Here is a 13910-nt window from a genome sequence, read left to right as displayed (position 1 = left end):
AACATCCCCTTGTGATGGTGTAAAGTGGTGACATTGGATCTATATATTTAATTTGATTAAAGAAGTACAAAAATAAACAACCACATGTCAACATAATCATCACTCCCTGCATGAAATTTTTGGGGTATTTTATAATTTCCATTACACACAAGGAGGAAAAAAAATACCAAATAAACCCAACCCAAACACTGTAGCATTAACTAGTATGACAAGGCTCAGTCTACTTTTCAGTTCTTACCTCCAAATCCCACACAGACCATTATTTGCTATGAAAAGGACACTGATTTATGAACTAAAGAGGATTCCTTTAGTATCTTACCGCAACTGTAGTCCTTTGTTTGTCCGTGTGCCACCAAGCTGGTAAACCTTTGCAGTCTCTACCACACCAGTTATTTCAGCAACCTGTATCACAGAGTAAAACACATGAGAAGAAGGACGCAAGAGTTTCTTGGTTTTTTTTCATATTCCTGGAATGTATCCGGAATATTCAAGCCTTTTCACTAGAAATAAAAAACCTTAATCTAGCTAACAATTCTAACCAGATCAAGGAAAAGCAAGACTGTTCAGTATACATTATCAGGTACTGAATGAGTTGCTTCATACACAATTTTTGAATGAATAAATGATACCATCTGAATGCCTGATGCAGTTTTTATATCTTCTCAGCTCTGCCTTCCTGACCAAATAGTGTACACTCTCCTACCTTTCCTACTTCCTTCTCAAATAAAGTTGGTTTGGGTCAACATATGTTTCAAATGAAATACACTATTGCTGCTCAGATACTAAACACAGCCCTTCTGGGGGCCTTTTTAAGGTAATTTTAGAGACTATTACTGTATCCCATGATTACAACAATGAAACAGAAAAACAAAACTGTTCTCAGTGACAGTCTCTTCTGGAAGCACAGGGGTGTACTAGAAACTTTGTAAAAAAAGAGTCAAGACCACACAATAACTTGAGAACAGTCCAAGAAATAAGGAACGAATCTTACTCATCCTTACTTGGTCGAAGCAGAGTCTACAACTCTAGTTTGCAATACAACATGAACCAAAACTGGAAGATCAGGCTTTGTTAGTGCTCCCTCTCTCTCACTAAATTTATCTCCTCCTCTAGGTGGTCACATAGATTTATTTATTCTTAAACCAGTCTCCTCTACCTCTTTGGCAGCAATTACATTTTCTGGTTATAAGCAATCTTTTTTTGTCAGTCAAACAGTCACCGGTACCTGACACCTGATAAGCTGCAAATATTTTATTACAGCACACAAAAAAGAACTAAATCCCTCAGAGCTACACTCACCCGATAAACAGGTTTGCTGTTGTGATTGCCGATGCCAATGCGGACGAAGCAGCCAGTGACTGTCTTGGCGAAGAAGGGCATGTGACACCAGCGTTCCAGCTTGTGCCGCGACAACCGTACTCGGTTCAGTTCTTCAGGCAAGGACACTGGCTGGGACTTGGGAGGAATTTCTTCTTTCCTGATTTGAGAATGGTGAGAGGGAATAAAGAAAAAAGTAGAGACATAATCAAAACCCAAAAAGGGGGTCCTAAGTAAGGTGCAGCATGAGCACTATTTAAATTACCAGTAAAAGGAATAATTCATCATGCACTAGTTGACTGTAGATGTGTGAATTTAGCACTCATGAAAAAGCTTAACATGAAGTCCTAGACTTATTAAACACTGCCCCTGCTACCAGAAAGCAGAAAGACACACACCAAGGCAATTTTATAGAACTAATGCTTTAAGATAAGTTGCTGAATTGCAGGACCAAACAGATCAGTAAACAATAGTGTAATTTGGGCTAAACCTGACAGCTGGGAACTGAAGTTGCAAACCCACCCAAGGTAAAAAGTCCCCTGAACCATGATATAGTGCCAAGGACTCAAATCTGAGCAATGCCATTGTGCCCAGAGGCAAAAAGACTTCAGAGACACTGAACTGCTCCAAACAAATCTCCAAACCAGCATGTGTCTACCCCAAGTAGATCAGTATTTTTGAAGTAATACTTACAAGTAATCATAGCCCAATGTTTATTACTTACTCTTCCTCTTCGTCAGAGGATGATGATCTGGATGAGCGATCACTTTTCTCACTAGACTTATCATCCTCCTCCTCCTCTTCATCATCAGAGTATACTTCACTAGTTTTTAATGGCTGTTTTTTTGCAAGCAATTCAGCTGGGGGAAGGACCAAGAACAAGGAAAAGCAAGCTATAAATATTTTATGAAATGCTTCCCTATAAGAGCTGAACCTTAATTGCTTTGAAAAAAATCCAAGAGGCAGACAGGTATTAATTTTACACTAGATACAGGTGGCACATGTTCAAATCCACTAGTAAGCTGTGCACTTCACAGACTCCTCTCTTTGCACATACACAAAGTATTTAAAATCATACTAAACCTCAGTTGTGCTTATTTTCAGTCTCCCAGCTTGACTGCACATAGTAACTCAAGATAAGTGTAACAACTGGATATACAAGAAAAAAACCATTATGATCAGAAAGCTCATGGTTATTTTTCAAGGAAAAAGATAAAAACCTCATGTTTGGAGAGGATTACAATAAAACCCAGTAGAGTAAAAAAAATGGTTGCATCAAAAGTCAGTGGCAAGATGGACAAGATGATGCGCCATTGAAGAAACAAGCAAATGTAGACAGGGTATCACAAGTACAATAAGTAGGAGTTTGAATGATTCAGAGATTAAAAGCCTGAATCTAAGTAACCAATTCAGAACATTAACTAAACCTCACTAAGAGCCATTCAGTGGAATGCAATGAAAATTCTAGTTTTAGACCACTCTAGGGAGGGGTAGGGGTGAGGAATATTCCATCAGTGGTAAATTGCCAAGCACCACCCTAGCAGGTAATGTTGGGCAAAGACCAAAGAAAACACAGACATGGAATTAATTCACTCCAAGGTGTAGGATTGTTGCATTAATTTGAAACAGGAAGTAGTGCTATCAGAAAACTGCAATAATGCCTCAAAAACTGTAGCAAGAGCAACATCCTTTCATACCTGTTCTGTTCTTCCTTTTCTCTCTTTCTGCTTTTAGCTCCTCCATTGCCTGAGATTTCTTGTCTAGTTTTTCATCCCGCTTTGATCTCCGCTCTTTGTTATGTGACATGACCTAAAAACATATACAGAAAATCCCTCAATACCATCAATCCATAAGCTGAAAAGCATCAAAACAAAGATTTGTTTGCATACTTTGAAAATTTTTCAAATAGAAATTACTAACATACTCCTTTTTGAAATCACTTTTCTTCAGTTCATTTTTATGGAAGCTAGAGAGAGAAATCAATCTGGAGCATATCTCTTCATTCTGCTTCATATCAAAAACAATGAACATATTTATAGTTCACTATTTCTGCTACTAAGTCTTAGTCTCAAAATTCCTCCTTTAAGTTAAAAAATGACTAGAGAAATAAAGCAGAAATAATTTGGCAACTAACATGTAATGAGGAAACACTGGATGAATAGTTTTCTCATTCGCTGCTTCTGCAAGGCCAAATCAAAGCACTAGTTTTCATTTAGTAGCAAAGAAAAAAGTTATGTTAAAAAATACTTAAAGCAGAAATAAAGTTGCTTGTAAAATCTGCAAGATGTATTAAAATCTTAAATGTTTAAAGTCTTCTTCTGTTTTCCATTTCTAAAAGACCTATCTCTATAGAGAAAGCAACCTCTATAATAAGTATAAAAGAGTCATTTCAGCTAAGTTGAAGTAATTTCTTCAAGGCACTGTAAAAGAACTCTAAATAAGATCCTTTTACAGATGCATATATGTATTTGCAAGTACATTTTGCGTATTACAAGTATACACACACGTATATCTATGGAGTTGAGGGAGCAGGGAAATGTGATTCATTCCACTCAACTTGTGCCTAAGGGAAAACTCATTTCACCCAATTTGATTTCAGGTGTTAAAAATTGGTTTCACTAGAAAATAACAGAGCGAATTGTCAGCTGAAGACCCCCTATTCCATTGCACAAAACAGGCAACAGAAAGTGTAAACAATGAACTGGTTCGTAGATGGCTGAAGTTAGGCAAGATGAATGCCACCCCACTCTGGGAGCCTATCTGCCCTGACTCAATTATGTTAATGGCAGGATCTATACAGTTCAGTTACATAGGCCTGGCCCCAAAAACTAGTGTTGTCCTCTTTTCACTAGAGGTGGAAAACCTATAGAACTACTTCTGCTCCTCCTGGCATTCAAGCTTTTCCTTGACATCCCTGCAAGAACAGCATCTTTGCCACTGTATGTATGTACATGCAAAATAATTAATATGACAGTTGAGCAGTTTTTGGTCAGCTCTCTCAAACTTTTCAAGAAGAGCATGTAGGGAATGTTTCAGACTGAAGGACAGGTGTTTGGCTAAAGGAACTGTAAAAGGTTGCTTTCCTTTTCTGATATGGGAGGGGTATCACAGCAACTGCAGACATAGCTGCAACTTCCTATTTTTAATTTAAGTAGTATCAGTGCACCCCTCAATAGGCCAAAGACATTAACTTCCTTAAATGAACTGGAAAAACTGAAGATAGCTTAAGCATATAAATTAATTAAATTCTGATCTGCTTACTACACTGTTTGACATTAAGGGAAAACATTAAAAGTAGAGAGGCCATATCCTATCTCCTTTCGCCAAGGGAAAAGGGTTTGTTACCACGAACAGTTTAATTTCCTACCTGGGATTCCTGGATCTGTGTGAGTTTTTTCTTCTCCTGCTCCTCCTCTTGTTTTTTCTTTTTCTCTTTCTTTTCTTTCTTTTTTGCTGTTTTTAGTTTTTTCTTGATTTCAAATCTAGTAGAAGTTATTGGAACAAAAACAATGTATGAAAGAATGCTCTTCCTGAGAGAGCAAAGAATTGTTCAGATGTTATCACAATTGATATTAGGCTGTAAGAAACACTTCAACTGCTTGTCCCTTTTATGTTATCCTGTCCCCTATTCCCATCCCCTCTCTTCCCCAAGAAAATAAAGTGAAGAAAAGCTGAGCACACCAAGTGCAACCCTACAGAGACCTAACCTAAAGGGTTGACAAGACCATGTAGAAATTACTATTCCACAGAAATATGCCCTTACTCCATCTTTCTCTTTGCCAGTGCAGCGATCGTTGCATGCTGCCTCCAACTCTAAAATCATGTGGCTATTTCACATAATTTGAACCTAAACAGCTAAAGATTTGTTTTTCTTTAGAGCCACTATCATGCTAACGTTTTCATGCTTAAACTTCACCTTTTTACTGGCACTGGTCTGTATAAGAATGACTGCAATGTTTTGAGTCCTCCTTCAGCAGCTGAATTCTCATCAGACTCGGTTTCTGCAGAAGAATTTAGGTACTTCCACATCTACCTTCATGAAATATATCACCCTGATATCTTATTTTCAGCCACTGAATTCAGAAGAGTAGTAATTTCAATGGAACAGACTCATGATGAGATTCCACTGCATCCTGGACTGGTCATTGCTTTAGTGAAGTGTGCATATGGACATACACAAGAAAAAAAAAAACTTCTAATAACTGAAATTCAAAATGTGTTATCCACATGCACATTACACAGCCCATTCTTCTTCAGTCCTTTACACCTGGATTTTGTAGACAATGAACTGAAGTGTCAGATGATCTCATTGCCCTTTATGCCTTTAACATGAAGCATGACATACAAGACACAGGCATTATATCAGATGCAATGTCTGCTGTAATCCAAATGAATGCATAGCATAATGTGCATACAAAGAGCTTTGAAAGATTCAGCTTATCATAAATGACTACCCCACCACCCTTTTAGTTCTAACTGCCAAGACTTCACACAGAACAGCACAAATTAATTTAAGATTTAATCAGTAACTCAAGCTTTAACTGCTTTAACTATTTAGCTTGTTTGTATCAAGTATTCTCCAGTATCCACTTTAAAACAGAGACATTCAGTTACCGTGAAATAGAGAGTAAAATTTGAAAGATATTATGTCCTTCTACATGATCTATATCCAAACTTACAGTCATTCTGATCCCTTTGAGGAGAGCAGCAGATCACATAAGATTCTGAATGTGGTGTTAAAATCAAGGCAAGTAGGCAGTGCTCTAGCTATGGCTTGGACAAACACAGTTGGGCAGTCGCTTGTATTGACATGATTTACTCAACAGATGTCAGTCTTCTAGGGAAATTTCTCAGCAAGTGAGAAAACAGAAGGCACTAAAGAAGAAAGAAACTCCAGAAACCTTGTCCCATACATGCCAAATCCTTTCTATTAAGACACATGGGAAGTAAAATACCTTTACTATAAAGAAGCTGCCTGACTGGACAGTGTAACAGCTACAGGCAAACAACAAAACAACAGTACATAAGGTAGAAATCCACAAAAGATTCCATGAAAAGGACATATCCAACACCAGTCTTCATTATTTCAGTATCTCTACCTTCTATTAGGGCCCAAACCAGTTTCACACCCATATACAGGCAGCCTTAACACTGCTCTGTGCTTCACCATGGTTTTCTAAAAAATTCCAGAAACTCATGTACACCTTACGCTTTGTTTGCCTTTTTCCAAAGCATCAGCACATGACAGTTAATACAAAAAAGATGAAGAAAAAGCAGGCCTTCTGACTGTCCGGCTTCTAAGCTATAGAGCAGTAAAATAACTACAAGGGTAGCTGATAGAACCGTGCATATTCAAGAGCTGAGAAACTTTTAGACACTGTCTTCTACAAGAATATGCAGAACTCCCACTGTGTGCTTCTTAACTACTACAGGGACAGTTTAGTTACAAAAAATGTACAATCAAGCTTTACTCACTTAACAGTGCTGAGTGCTCGGATCTTAAATGAGAGAGCACAGTAAGCATACTCTCTATGCAGCCTTTAAGAATTTGCTACCAAATACCAACAGATATAAAATTCACCTTCTCTTTAGCACTTCTCTCTTCTCTATCCGGTTAAACAGTTCCTGCTCTCTCTCCTTTTCAGTCATTTGTTCCAGTCGAGCTCGGTCCTCTTCATCTCCCATCAGGTCTTCTCCATAGCCATCATGGAATTCCTCATCTTCAGATGAAGAATCTGAATCTGAGCTAGATGAGGAGCTGTTGCTTTCTGAGTCAGAGACTTCTCCTAAATCAAAAATATAGGGTAGTGAGATTCAGCTGGGGCAAAGCCCAACCACTTCATTATAGCATATTAGCAAGAGATAGCATGAATTAATTCTACACTTGTCTTCCACTATACTAAAAACATACATATAATCAAAATTAAGGCCAGGTTGAAATTACCATAATATATGTATGCTAAAAAATATATAAAATGAGTGGTACTACATTTGAATACAAACTGGATTATAATTAACAATTCTTAGTAGAACAACCAAATTTAAAAGGCCTTTTAGTAATGTGTTGCGGTCCTAAAGTAACACTTCTATGCCTATATGCTCATATCCCTCACAAGTTGCTTAAACAGCCATGAATTTGTGTGCATCCACCTCAAACACCATGATCAACCACCAGAGAATTGACCATTAACCACCTCATTATAGCAACATGAAGGACTAAAATTAGTCATGTGAAGACTGCAATACTATGAACTGCTACATAAAAAATAAATTTGAAACCAACACCCTCAGGGCTGGCAATGCCCTGACACTGTAACAAGCCCGGTTACTGTAAGTAGCCCTCCCAGCTACACAGGGTTTAGGGAACAGCTGACTCCCCAATAGTATTGGGCAACACCACCTTTAAACTTGATCCAAGTCCAAGAGCTTTGATTATCCCATCTAATTGACTAAATTGCACTGAATTATGAAAGCAGGCCATTAGGATTCCTTCTTTCACTTCCATTCTGGTATTAGTATTCCCGAAAACTTCCAGCTTTGCAAGCTCACACTGTGAAACCCTTGATTTGTAAGCACTGATATATACAGCTGAAGGCACTCCATGCCTTTTTCTGTATCTGCTGTGCTTGATACACTTAAAACTGTAATCTCCTTCATATACTTTCTTAACTTCCTTTTTAGTATCAATGGAAATTGCAAGTAAGCACCAGCAAACCTTCATGGGCATGATGAAAACAGAAGACAGGAAGTTTGCCCAGCATTAAAATGTATTCAATATTCATGTAAAAAATTCTGACAAAGTTATAGAATGATTTTTCTTCTTCTGTGTCAGTATAAATGTGCAAGAATTCCAATTCAGAGCAAATGCATGCAAGACAAGCTCCTATTTGCATCACAAACACTATGCACCTTTCCCTTTATTATCACAAGAAGTTTTAGATGGAAAAATATGTCAATGAGAATCAAAAATGCTACCCACATGGGTAGACAGGACATGCTAAAAGGAAGCAATGCATTTTCCAGGAGGAAGTCATTCATTCTTCAGCTGAAATAGCATTTAGTTTGCAGTTGTAATGGAGTGCTCACAGCAATGCTACACTGAATTACTTTAAGCCACAGTAAATTTAAAAGTTGCCCTGACTGTACATTACACAATGAAAAGTCTTTGAAGATGGTCTTCAACATCACCATGCAACATTTCTCTTCAGGGTGCACAACAGATAAGTTCACTTGGAATCATACTAAATAAATGGACATGTGTTATCTTACCCTCTTCAGGTGCCGAGCTCTCAGCTGAGCTGTCTTTATCTGAGCTGCCGGAAGAGGCAGCTTTGTTCATCTGTCTCTTCATGGCTCCTTTCTTCTCTGCCTTACCCGCTTTTCCCTTTTTTTTGTTTTTAGAACCTCCAACAGTCCACTGCAAGGAAAGAACGAAGAAAGGAATCGTGAGACACAAACATCACTCTCTTCTTCCCTCTCCAAAACACTGGAGTAAAACCGCCTGAGAAATAGCCCAATACCTGACAGCAAAAAAATCATACAAGTGTAGAGAAGAGAAAAAAAAAGAGAAGTCAATAGGAAATTTATCAGATAAATGAGAGCCTTTTACAAGTGTTTTGGGAGTAGAGTGTTGTGTGGTTGAAGTTTTTTCTTTGAAAAAAAAAGAGACCAGTTTTAACAGTTGGTAGGTCATAATGAAGACTTCAAAGTTGGCAATATCTGCCAAGTGAGGAGGCATTGAAAATAATTCCCTAAGAAAACAATTTTTAAAAATGTGTCCAATGCGTTTGTAAAGATTAGCTTCAGTTTAGTCTTAAACAGAAGCAACTGATGTTTTTCCAGGACTTAGTTTAACCAGGAGCAGATTTTACATTTCATGAAGGACACCAATTACACATGACAGCCTTTTCAAAATCTCAGTTTTACCAAAAGTACACAGTGTCTGTATTTCTATGCAACAAGACAACAGTGAACTCAAGAGATGCAGGTGGTGGCACTACCCCCTATGTACACAAAGTAGAATCAAATCAGAATCACAGAAGCCAGGAAAAAAAAAGAAAAAAATACAGTATCAAGCCCTAATTTTAATTTTCTTTTAATGTCATATCTTCAGTTAACTTAGACCACAGTCTCCAAGTACAGGACTTACACAATCAGATATACACAGATAGCCATTTTAAATTCCAAAGTCCCAGAAGAACTAGTATTTACCTTACAGTGTGATTTCTTAATAGAATTTTTACATTGTTCCAACTACCTGGGTAAAGCCAGAAGGGAAGAGAAGTAATAAAGATTGCCCATATATTACTTAAAAACTTTACAGTATTTTGCAATTCACCACCTCTTCCTAGAAATTCTCCAGGCATGAGACCCTGAGGAATATAACAGGCTTTATATATAGAAGATATAGATAAATATGCAGGTATACACACACAAATCATCTAAATACCTGTCTTTTATTCTCATCTTTCATGCACATCACCATCTGGTTGAGCATGCAATCTTAAAAAACCAGTCCTAATGCAAGTGAGCAAATACAACTGTGCATAACTGAGATCCTGCACTCAAAACTATTCTAAGTGGAAAAAAAAAAAAACCCCACCTTAGATTTGACCTCAAACACATACACACTTCAGGCTTCTTACCCAATCACTCTATCCTGGGGGATGAATCAAGTCTATCTCTGCAGACAGTCATCATCCAACAAATTTGATAAATTGTTCTGCCTGATAAGACACCATCCTCAGAGAACCCTGGTGTTCAATTACTCTAGGTGAAACTCAAGGAAGTAGTTATAAGCTGATGCCTAATCTAACAATACCTGAACAAATACCTTTGGAATTTTCCAGGTTTTGATTACTCTCACACCCAACCTTGTACTTTCCATATTACCAAATGCTTCATCATATCCTTTAGGCACTATCAGAATATTCAAAAGTCTCTGTCAAGGCAAAAGTGGTTCTGTTTTTTTTTCCTGAGGTAAAAGCACAGTGGTGAGCCTTGCAATCCATACCCTATGCAGGTACTCCAGTCTGTTATGATCTGTTGGACAGGTGAGAAACTGCACAGAAAGCTTCTGACTTTATACCAGCCTGAGCTTGTACTGACTGAAGTTTTTACTGGCTTCAGCATTAAAGTTTTAGTTGTTCAGTGTTACAATATTGCTGTCTAATATTATCTCTGGTTACTATGCTCATATAAATCAGTTAAGAACAAGCTTGCACTCTGTCTAAATCTATTCAAACGTCAGCACTAAGGAATCATCTCCCAGGTGAAAAGTGCATTTTTGCTATTTGCTCAAACACTCACCTACCACCAGCATACCAGAGAAGACACAACAGCAAAACAAGTGAAACTCAGTGCTTAGCAGTGATGCAGAGGTGCCTCCCTCTCGGAGCTCTGTCACTTCTTTTCCGTGTTCTAATTCTGAATTATACCTCATGTCAGCATGCTGCACAGCAAGAAAGCAGCACACAGAAAGCACAGTAGACAGCACAGTTATATCAAGACCTTGAGAGGTCATGCTGAGATGAAAGAAGCTAAGATCAGATAAAAACCAGCAGGACTTCAGTGAATAAAATGTTTAATAGCTGTACATACATGTGTTACATATCACTGTTTTCAGCTTTTAACTCACTAGTAGAATTGTGGAGAAGACTTGTGACCAAGAAGATAGGACTGAAAAGAAACTATGTGACAAACACTTGGAACAAAAAAAAAAACCAAAAAAAAAACCAAAAACAAAAAAACCCCCAAAACAAAACCCACCACAAAAAAAAAAAAAAAAAACACAAAAAAAAAAAAACCAAAAAAAAAAACAACACACCACCAAAACCAAAAACCACCCAAACAAACCAACACAGGACAATGTAATTAAAAAATCTGCTCTCTAATTCTAATCTAGGAAAGCATGTTTTGGTTTCTATTTCACCCTGGAAATAACACTTCATCTCACTTTTGTTTATGCAAGTAACCTTTATGTCCATCTCACAATATTAATGCTGTCACAAAGCCAAATTCTTACCCAAGTCAGTTGCTTCTAGGCTTATTCAGTTACCTCAATGTCTCACGAATGCCCGGTTATTCCCAGAACAACTACAGGACAAGACAAGAGTTAGGGCAAATCTTGGACCACTCAAAACCAGGACACAAGACTTTTAGGCTCACAAAGTGCTCTGCATTTGGACACTGTTGCAGCTGTTGTTTGGACACCCAATGACCTATCTGCACTGCTCAGAGAGAGTGGCCAATATGAATTTCTTCTTGCAACAGAGGAGGACACAACAGATGAGCTGGTCTAGGAGAGAGAGGGAAGGTAATTGTGGAAAGCCAAAGTCTTGAGTCCCTTCCTCATGCTCCAACACACCAGCAGAAATCAAAAATGTAACATATTCAAATGCGACATTGAGTAAAAATGCACACAGTTATAGTCAGAAACATTTCCTTCCTCTTTTTCCCTTAACTCCAAACAACAATCACTTTCCAAAATCTGTCCTCTATGGCAGTTTCTCCAGGTCCCCTCTTCAATGCTGCAGTCAGGCAGCCCCAGTCAATGCCTCTCACATGCTTCCCATGACTGCACCCTGGGAACAGCCCCTCTATTCACCGCTGCCTCCTGGGCCACCATCTGGAACCCTCCATGGTTCCAGACCCAGCAAGTTCATAAACCCGTGCAGAAGGGTACTGCAACGTGGCTTTCTGCTTATTGTTCAGTACTACCAAACAACAGAGCTTTATGGCTCTCTCACAAGAAGCAGCCAGAAGAGCCTTTTGAATTTTCCTCTTGCTGCCAAGGTTCACAGTGCTAATATCGTGCATATTTCCTCCAAGAAACAGATGGACATGATGATCCTAAAGGTCCTTGTCAACCTGAATAATTCTTTGATTCTAAGAAGTCCAAATTAAGCCACAGTAACCAGAATGGACATAGGGAAAAAAAAAAACAACCCACCACATTAGGAATTACCTAGATTTATAAGTCAGCTTCTGAAAAAACAACTACATGAAGTTGTTTAAGAAACAACTTTTTCTTATTTAAGAAAATAATTTGTAGCTCAGCAAACCTGGAACATATTTCCAGTAGAGAGATGAAATGAGATTGTGGGGAAAAAAAAAAGAAAAAAAAAGAAAAAAGAAAAAAGAAAAAAGAAAAAAGAAAAAAGAAAAAAGAAAAAAGAAAAAAGAAAAAAGAAAAAAGAAAAAAGAAAAAAGAAAAAAGAAAAAAGAAAAAAGAAAAATCAAGAAGATAAAACGAAAGGGAAAAAGGGAAAAAAGGGAAAGAAACCAAAGAAAGAAAAAAGAAAGAAAAAGGAAAAAGAAAAAAACCCTATACCTGAAGCAATCTTAGAGTGCAGAATTGTTTTGCTGCTCAGGTAGTTGCTGTTTCCTTTTATTCACACAGTACCTAAATGCATTACACAGTGAGATTTTAATTTGCAAATAGGTGTTCTCCCAGCTTTTTTTAACCCCTTTTTAGCCAGGAATGCAAAAGTAAGGCTGCCAGCCTGTCTTGCCATATCCTTCTCTCCTGACACATCCAATGGCTTTATAACAAAATGCAAACTACAAGCCACAACATCAAAGCAAAATAGGCCCCTTACCAATGTATTCCTTTCCAAGGCCAGAAAAATGTCAGTTGTCCTGTCACCATTGCATTTAAGTGCACCAATGTAGGTAACATCAGCTCAGCTTACAAACTTTCATGCATTCATACAGGAAAAAAATAAGGCAGTCCACCAGGCAAGACATGAAACTACATTTTCAGCCTGTCTGAACTCAACAGCAGGAAGCACAGATATGAAAATAAGGCAGTATTTACTGTCTTCAGGCTTTCTCAAAGCTTGGAAAACTCTACAGACAGCACTCCAAGAGCTTCAAGGAGGAAAATGTTCTCTACCACTACTTTTGAAACAAAATATCAAATAAAAAGCCCCTGTTATTCATTCTGCCTTTCAGGATCTACACCTGTTATTTGAACACCTCAAACACTTTCATGATGACAACAGCCCAGCAATCAGAAAACTTTAAGAACTATTTTAGACACAGAGAGAAAACTCTAGGTATGAACACCAAAATGGAAAGGAAATAAGCAAATAAAGAAAACACCTTCAGAAGCCACAGAAGAGGCTTTGCCAGGAACTAGCTGAAGAACGCTTCATGGGCCAGAGTATCACCAGACACCTGATCTACCCTTTTCATTTAAGTACAGCTCCAAGAAGCTCACAGAAAAATCCCAAGAAGTTATCCCCATGCTAGTCTGCAATTTAAAGAAGTTAGTTACAGATTAAATTTTAAACCAATTTTGTTGACAGCTTATTCACATTACTCCTAGAAAGCTAAAAAGCTTTACTATTGCACACATTAACAGCTGAAGGAAACTGTCTCCAGGAAAAGTCAAAGTTACAAAGCACTTTGTAACTTTGTAACAATCTATAAACTGTAAATCTATGAGAAGATTAAAGCATGGCCTGCTTCAAATTTCCTAAGCTTCAAAAAAATGTATGGCAAAGGCCTCACAGGACTGGAGAACCCACTCATTCTTGAAGGTTTAATTAAGCAGTGTTATAAAATACAAGTAAATAGGAAAAGACAAC

At 37.8% G+C, this 13910-nt stretch overlaps 1 protein-coding gene across 1 annotated transcript in view; it reads right to left on the bottom strand.

The window, feature by feature from the left end:
- The window catches only part of RTF1 (RTF1 homolog, Paf1/RNA polymerase II complex component), a 29399-nt gene that overhangs the window by 9335 nt on the left and 6154 nt on the right, over window positions 1-13910 (bottom strand). Inside the window, 7 exon segments of the mRNA XM_030274317.4 lie at window positions 320-402; window positions 1300-1477; window positions 2042-2177; window positions 3015-3126; window positions 4685-4799; window positions 6899-7103; window positions 8587-8734. Of these exon segments, the coding sequence (XP_030130177.4) occupies window positions 320-402; window positions 1300-1477; window positions 2042-2177; window positions 3015-3126; window positions 4685-4799; window positions 6899-7103; window positions 8587-8734 (977 nt within the window).

Source organism: Taeniopygia guttata, chromosome 5, assembly GCF_048771995.1.
Source record: "Taeniopygia guttata chromosome 5, bTaeGut7.mat, whole genome shotgun sequence".
Classification (NCBI taxonomy): domain Eukaryota; kingdom Metazoa; phylum Chordata; class Aves; order Passeriformes; family Estrildidae; genus Taeniopygia; species Taeniopygia guttata.
The sequence above is the reverse complement of the archived record's forward strand: the minus strand, read 5'-3'. Positions and strand labels throughout refer to the sequence as shown.